Source organism: Priapulus caudatus, unplaced genomic scaffold (genome assembly GCF_000485595.1).
Source record: "Priapulus caudatus unplaced genomic scaffold, Priapulus_caudatus-5.0.1 Scaffold128, whole genome shotgun sequence".
Taxonomy (NCBI): Eukaryota; Metazoa; Priapulida; class Priapulimorpha; order Priapulimorphida; family Priapulidae; genus Priapulus; species Priapulus caudatus.
Genome location: NW_014577189.1, coordinates 497,207 through 505,378, shown reverse-complemented (window position 1 = coordinate 505,378; position 8,172 = coordinate 497,207). Strand labels below are relative to the sequence as shown.

General features: G+C 42.9%; 1 protein-coding gene across 1 annotated transcript; it reads right to left on the bottom strand.

Annotated features, from left to right (window-relative positions):
* Window positions 1-684: 684 nt before the first annotated feature.
* LOC106805813 (acyl-coenzyme A thioesterase 13-like) lies at window positions 685-7,516 on the bottom strand. Its single transcript, XM_014807554.1, is given in 5 exon segments — window positions 685-1,023; window positions 2,971-3,002; window positions 3,005-3,075; window positions 3,078-3,156; window positions 7,349-7,516. Coding segments are annotated over 5 exon segments (420 nt in total). The 5' UTR covers window positions 7,427-7,516; the 3' UTR covers window positions 685-863.
* Between the last annotated feature and the right edge of the window lie 656 nt (window positions 7,517-8,172).

Genomic DNA, 8,172 nt, shown 5'->3' with positions numbered 1-8,172 from the left:
GGGTTCGTTCGAACCCCCCGAACCCCCCCTGGCTACGGGCCTGCTAATGTGTGCCAGAATGTGTGAGTACCAGGTTATCTCATGTGTGTTTTGGAACCCAATAACGGAGTGTGAATTAGCAAATAATGTAGTGCAAGTAGTACATCACATATTTGTATTTCCACAGCAATGGTGGACTTTTCAAATTACTGATGACACTAAGACACATAATACACATTTACATTGTAGATGAACTTATTCTAAAGGGGTAACCCATCAGTGATGGTATTATAATAGGATTCTTATACATGTATAATCAAGTGACAGTGATTATTATTTAAAAGTGCTCACGTGATAGACATATTAACACTGACACCAGGTACGGCGTTGCCCGTTGTCATTAACGCAAGAGTCGTAACATTGTCAACCAGGGTTGCTGTGTAACCACCATGTAGGGATCCGCCTTTGTTTGTCACATCCTCGGTTACCTCGAACTCTATGCTACACCTTCCCTCGCCTGCAGATAAGATGCAGAACATGCAGGTAATAGACTAAAAAGTAGTAAAATATCTATAACACTTTTTTAAATAGATAACTAAAATTATTTACAAGGAAATATTAAGAATGATATATATATATATATATACGTATATCAAAATACATAACTTATAACCTTAAACATACATAAATACACATAAGTTCTAATTGCTTTACATGTACAGTTGTGTACAGATTTATTGTTATTAAATAACTCTTCCAACATGAACAAGTTAAGCAATAATATACGCTTCAGTGATCAGCATGTATTCTTCTTATTGTTTTAAAATTGCACACTTTTAACATAATATAAAAATTATTTAACAATGAATTACCCCAACCTGCCCTCATGCTCCACCTACAAACTTCGTATGGGTTCCATGGGCTATAATAGAACTGTCTGATTTCCGTCTGAGAGTTGCATCAGTAAAGGCTAATGTCTTGCCAACTTTTTTGACCTCCGCATCTGCTAGAAGTGTTTCATTCATTTGAGCAGCCTTCATATACCTACACATATAAGAAAAACATTACAATCATATACATCTGTTCTATTACTACACCTCTTCCCCTTCCTGCCCTTCCTCATTCACTTACTCCACCCCCTCAGAACCATTCTCCTCTTCGACACACTTAAACTTAACACTTAAAGTTAAAGAGGAACAATAGTGAAGACTGTGAGCATATTATGGGATATTTATTGCATAAAAATGACCCATTCGTTTGTAAAAATAAACTTAAAGCATGAGCATTCGTGACCACTGGCATGACACTGTACAACTGTACTGCACCCCCGGCAAAACTGCTTTGTTGAGTTTTTAATTTTTTCCATGTCTGACTGGTAGCTATAATCACAAAAGTGTAATTATATTTTATAATTATAATGACTCCCCGACTTTCTCCTCACAATAAATACATGCATTACCTAACTAAAACCTTGAGTGAATAGAGACAGATCTGTCATTATTCTGATTCACCCCTGCTAAAACTAATAGTAAAACATAGCCTACTGCAATGGCCCTTATAATAAGAAATGCCCTCCACTTGGAGCCTAGGCTGAAAAGTTCTGTAAGGTAAATTCGCTAGTGAATGCGAACGTAGTATATAGTGGAAACAATGGTGTGCAAGCAAACAAGCATCAACATTTTCAAGCTTTTCAAAAACATTTCTAACAAACATTGAATTGCAAAACATTGCACATGTAGTATAAATCAGAACCAACTGAACACAAATTATGTAGTAAACCTACAGTAATTGTCTTATTTCATCTTCCATTCGCTTTAATTCCTACATGCTTTCTAGTTCTTATAGCATAAAAATAATTTAGCTTCACTTTAAGTGTATTGGAGTAATCAGGGCTGTAGGCTAGGCAAATTCCTGGGGGGGGGGGAGGGAGGTTAACATTTTCAAGAAATAAATCACATCAAGAGCTAATAATACCTTAAGAGGTATTAGCTCTTGATCACATGTAGGATAGGATTACGCTGAAGGGACAATTGTGTATTTGTTCTATTATTTATTACATTTATTTTAGGATTACTTACAATTATAACCTAAGCTTTTTTTATTATGCTCAAAAATCTAGGGGCAGCTACTCCCCTTGTCCCACCCACAGAGCTTATGGGTCTGGTACTAAATAGTTTGTCAGGGGCAGAGTTCAATATTCTATCACATAACTGTATTTCCGAGTGCAAGAATTTGCTTAATTTAGATAATGCAGCATGTGCTAATGCAGACCGCAGAGCCAGCGTTTATATTGGGGGGCGGGGGTTCGTTTTTCTGCAATGTTGGCAAATTGCTCGGCAAGGGCCGGTAGCAGAATTGTTGTAACGCCAGGGGGTGTCTTAAACGTAACCCAAAGTTTGCGAGCGACGCGAAGGGGGGGTCTGGGGGGTCTGGACCCCCCCTTGTACACGCCCCGGGCGACGTGCTCGGGCGCGAAGCGACAGGCGAGGGAGCCAAGTCGACGAGCGGGGGAGGTGTGGGAGGGGGTGTTCACTGTCACGGCCTCCTGCACGATGGAGATTTTGTGCAAATTATTTACACTAAAATGGGAGCGACCTGAGGTAAAATTCTTGCAAATTTGGCAAAAAACAAAATTTTTTGGCTGGGGGGCTCGGGGGGGGGGGTTCGTTCGAACCCCCGAACGCCCCCCTGCTACGGGCCTGCTAATGCGTGCCAGAATGTGTGAGTACCAGGTTATCTCAATGTGTGTTTGTGGAACCCAATAACGGAGTGTGAATTAGAAAATAATGTAGTGGCAAGTAGTACATCACATATTTGTATTTCCACAGCAATGGTGGACTTTTCAAATTACTGATGACACTAAGACACATAATACACTTTACATTGTAGATGAACTTATTCTAAAGGGTTACCCATCAGTGATGGTATTATAATAGGATTCTTATATCATGTAATAATCAGTGACAGTGATTATTATTTAAAAGTGCTTACGTGATAGACATATTAACACTGACACCAGGTACGGGCGTTGCCCGTTGTCATTAACGGCAAGAGTCGTAACATTGTCAACCAGGGTTGCTGTGTAACCACCATGAGGGATCCGCCTTTGTTTGTCACATCCTCGTTACCTGCGAACTCTATGCTACACCTTCCCTCGCCTGCAGATAAGATGCGAATCTGCAAAAAAAAATATTGGCACTATAAGCGGCAGAGATTCTGCGCGCAATTCCGCGGCAAGGCGCACGCGACCCGCGGGAACGTCCTACGACAGTAATGCAGCGCTGGCAGCTATGGATCTGCGCCGAATGAATTGGCCGGCGCACGGATCCATAGCTGCCAGCGAACAGTCCGCAATTTTAGTGGGGAAACAGAGGGTAGACATTTGGCGGACCTGAACAGTGTTGACTTGTTTATAAAAACATAATTTCTCTCTTCGTAACCGAGCTGTGTGACGGCAAAATCACAGAAAGACTGACGAAATTCTCAGCGTTTCGCAAACCTTGCCCAGTAAATGGAAATGGCTGCAAGGACAAAGGCTATATAGACTGGGACTCGCTCGCCACCTCGATTACCCATCGAGTGACTAAGCTATATAAGCCGAGAAACACGTAGCAATACATGCATAAAACGGCGACAAACACATTACATCGCAATACATCGTATATATGTTAGGACTCTAGGCTATAGGCAGTAAAAATAACCTGTATATAAATATAATTGAACACTCAGCCTCAGGGTTTATTCATTTCTGTATTACATGAGCGCCTTATGAATTAGTTGTAATAGTCGGTTAATTTACGGTCCCAGTACACTTACTAGTTATATAGCCTTAGCTAACAAATATCAGTCTATGCATCAGTATACAGCAAGTGCCGTACACTACAACTACTTTGCAAGTACAACTTCCCGTCACTATGATATTGGATAGTAATGTAAATAACCCGACAAGACTGTACATATCAGTGTATGACCTGCAAGTCTGCACTGCAAGATCAAGGCTGCACTGCAAGATCATAGATTCGACTAGCTCAAAAGAAACGGTATTGCTAGGGTTAGAATACTAGGGTGTTATTGACGTTGTGTTGGTGTAGGGAGCTATGGATGGAGCTGGCAGCTGGTATATATGGGGTTGCACCGTCAAGGTAAGTGCGAGCAGGCGATTCCCAAGTTTTCTCGCGAAGTTTTTCTGGCACAAGAGCAATCAGGGCCCCCCCCGCTCGACCGCAGGGTAGACGAAGTTTTTGCTATAAGCAGCACGCTGGGACGATGTAATATATGCAAAAATGCTGTACGTACGCTCTCAAAACGATTTCAAAACAAATACTGCATCCAACAGGCTTCGATCTTTGTTTCTATTTGAAGAACAGTGTTGACTAACTTGACTTCTTATGAAAACATAATGTCTCTGTTCGTATAGAACTGTGTCACGCGAAATCACACAGACAGTCCAGGGAATAATTTTCCCGGTATCGCATCGGCAATTCGCGATTGTATTTTCAGCCATTTGCTACACATATTTTTTTATGAATCGCAGTTGTGCGATCGAGCCCATGCGAGATGTAAACGGAAACATACATGTTTACAATTTACTTTTATTCTTGGCTGCTTGGCCGCGTCAATGAAATCCACGTTACCCGACGATTTTATTGATTTGTTAACACCGGGCCAACGTGACTTTTAAACAATCCTGCACTCCCCCCCCCTCCCTACATCAATCAATATGCCGCCCCAGGCACGTATACACAGCCACGCTGTGCTGGCGCTGCACGCTCCGCGGGCTGCTTTCTTCGGCGACCTTTGATAATATAAAGTGAGGATGTCGTGGTCGAGGAGTCAGATAGCCGCCCTTCACAATCGCTAGAACTGTATTTCATCAATGTTTGGATATATAACGTAAGGAACCAACATTTGATTAAAGTTCTAGAAATTATTTTTACTCGCCAACATGGCGAGTCAGCTTTAGCTTTCACTCGCCCGCCCGATATTATTTTCACTCGACATTGGCGAGCGACGAGTGCCAAGCTCGCACGCTGTTTAAACGCTGTCGGGCAGCGTGCAGAATCGCTAGTGTGTCCTAGACTTGAGCTAGCTGTGGCCTGTCACAGGCAGACACGATAAACGCCAAGCATGCACTGCGGTGTAAATTTGCACGGTGATTGTCTGAAAAAAAAAATGCTATACAAATTTATCCAATTGCTATGCAAAATTTATTTTGTATAGGCACATTTGCTATGCAAATTTTTGGCTGGAAATTTGTTCCCTGCACTGACGAAATTCTCGCCACGACGCCACGCCCACGCGCTGACGCCACGAAGGCGGAGCTTTTCCAGAATCCAGATAACATCGTCATAATCATAATGGCAAACATCAGAACATCACATTGGTGCGTTAAGATGGATACGGGAAGTCGGAGCGGTAATGACCATTGCAGGGCTAGACGGCTACCGACCTTCACTCAGCCAACTATCGTTGGCTACACTGAAGTGAGTTACGCTAGCGTGTCGAACTGTGCACCGCGCGGCAGTCTAGGTCATCGAGCCAAGCGTTTTTTTTTTTTAACTTGAAAATGGTACGTAGATGGACTCGTTGCGCCATCTATGGGTCGCGATAACTTCCAAATTAATGTCAGGGCATGAACCAGCGAAAAGGGAAAATTATTTTTCTAACACGAAAAGGACGCGCGCCGAGCCCACACACCAACAAAAACGAGCATTTGGATTTATTCTCGCCCTACGTGCAAAGTCGAAAGGGCTTCTGCAATCGCCACAACTCCTCAATTGACCGATTATGCGGCTTTCTGTTGTACCCAGAGGGCCTCGGTAGATGTTTTCTAAATAGAGGGCAGCGAATAAGTCATTTTTGTCGCCGCGAGGCGGCGTTGGGCGAGCGCTTCGCGCGGATATCCGGGCTGCAGATCGTCTAGGCAGCACAGATATAACGATCATCTCCTGGGCGCAGCCATCTTGGATCATAGGGATGGGGTCCCGGGAAAACAAGGCGCGTATACGCGAAAAGCGATAACGCAATGTATAGAGTATAATAATCAATGCGGTTATGTACTATTAGTCAGCATAATAATTAATATACGAGATTTGAATAAAATGAATAGTCTAAGTTGTCGAAGAAAGGAATATTTACTTAGAAACGAGTTGCATCAGATGGTGCAATAATCGTATCAGCCACGGGTTGCGTCAGCAGGTGAAACTATTGCACCAGCTAACGAAATCTGCGTGGGGAGTAGTGTTTTGACAACGCGTGCTAAACAACGGCACGTAGGGGGGGGGGGAGGCGTTGCCAGCTAGGTATATAAGGCGCGCCGAACCGAGCAGGTTATTTTTCAGGTTAGGTTTAGGTAGGAAGAAGAGGAAGAAGAAGAAGAAGAAGAAGAGAACGAGGGAGAAAGCATTTTAGGTCTCAGAAAGTAAGATAACAGAGGGAATAGAAGCACGGGTTTTCAGGTAGGTAGAACAATGGGAGAGGGGAATAAAACGGGAAGGAAAGAAGACTACAGGTAAAATGGAGGCTCAGCCGGGATCTTTCACTACAAGTGAAGAAGAACGAGATTTCAGTTAGGTAGAGCCAGGAGCGACTACGAGGGAGACACCCTTGGAGGCTGCCTAGGTCTACGCGAAGCGAGGACGAACGGGAGAGAGGAAGACGAAGCCGGCGACGCGTTAATTCTTTAATCGTAGTCTAGTGGTTATAGGATTCGCTGCATATACGAATGCAGGGGAATTATTTGCAAGCTAGTAGGAAGCAATAAAACTATAACCGTACAGTTAACCGAATCTAACTGTGTTCTGTTCCACTGGTACCATCTGTTATTTGCTACGGGCATCACCGTCCTGCCTCACGGCAGGAGCGAACACTGAATCCATACAACTAAACACGCGTTAACTATATAAGGCCTGTCATACCGTAGTCGGCTACCCCTAGGGTAGCCCCAAGTTCCCATCTCGCTTAACACTACGTGTCCTACGACGTGTAACAGTCGGAGAGCCTGGTCGGTTTACCCCTAGGGTAGCTCTAGTACTATAGCTTGCGTTCATTAACTGCCGCAGGCGCCTGAATGCCGCAGGCCGCCTGCGGCACAGGCACTTGAAGCATATCAACTGTAAGCGCACGGCGCCGCCATTGCGCGTACACTAATACATAGATATAAGAGTATGAGAGTATAAGAGTATAAGTATATAAGAGTATAAGAGTATTATATCTATGTATTAGTGTACGCGCAATGGCGGCGCCGTGCGCTTACAGTTGATATGCTTCAAGTGCCTGTGGCCTGCGGCAGTTAATGAACACGGGCTATAGTACTATGCCCCTAGGGTCACTACACACGTTCGACGTTCGAGAGGAGCTGTTTTCTTACATCTTTCATAACACGGTCGAATCCTCGGCCTTTGCTTATGAAATTCCAAACCTTGAGAATGGCATCTTTAGATGCCATGGTACTGGTAGTAATGCTACTACTACATGAGAGACTACTACTTCGTTATCAAAACTTGAACTTCGACATGACACAAAAATGCCCTTTGACCACAGCAGTCAGCTGATGTAGCTGATTGGTCCTGTGGTGGCGTCATAGGAGCCATATATGGTTCTTTCACAGCCGATACCGCTAAGCAAATCGACGCCGAACGAAGGTAATTAGACTGACACATTATACACATAATATTATATGTGTTATTAAATGGTTAGCTGGAATTTATGCGAGGATATTACTGGTAACATTGTGAATAATTATAAGTAAATAAAAACAAGACATTTATTATAACATAGTATAAATCACACTTCTTTAGACAGTGCATGGTTATTGAATATTAACATTCCGTTATCAATAAACCTAACTACTAGCGGTACAAAAACTTATTGCAAGTCCTTCATCATTTTTTTAAATTACAATTTAAAAATGTCATAAACATTTGCAGATCGAATCTGTAGAGGTATAGGAAATTTCAAATAAATATAATTACGTAATTTTTTCCGTTGCTCAATACCTACTTGCTGGATATCTTTTTTCAATGCATCATTTTCTAAAACAGACAAATATATAACGGATACTATCCCTAAAAAATTAGAGTATTTATATTAAGAAATGCGATTAAAGAAACACATTGGTCGATCCAAGAGGGCTCGCGTACTCACACACACACGCGCGCGAGCGCGCACACACACACACGCGCGCGAGCGCGC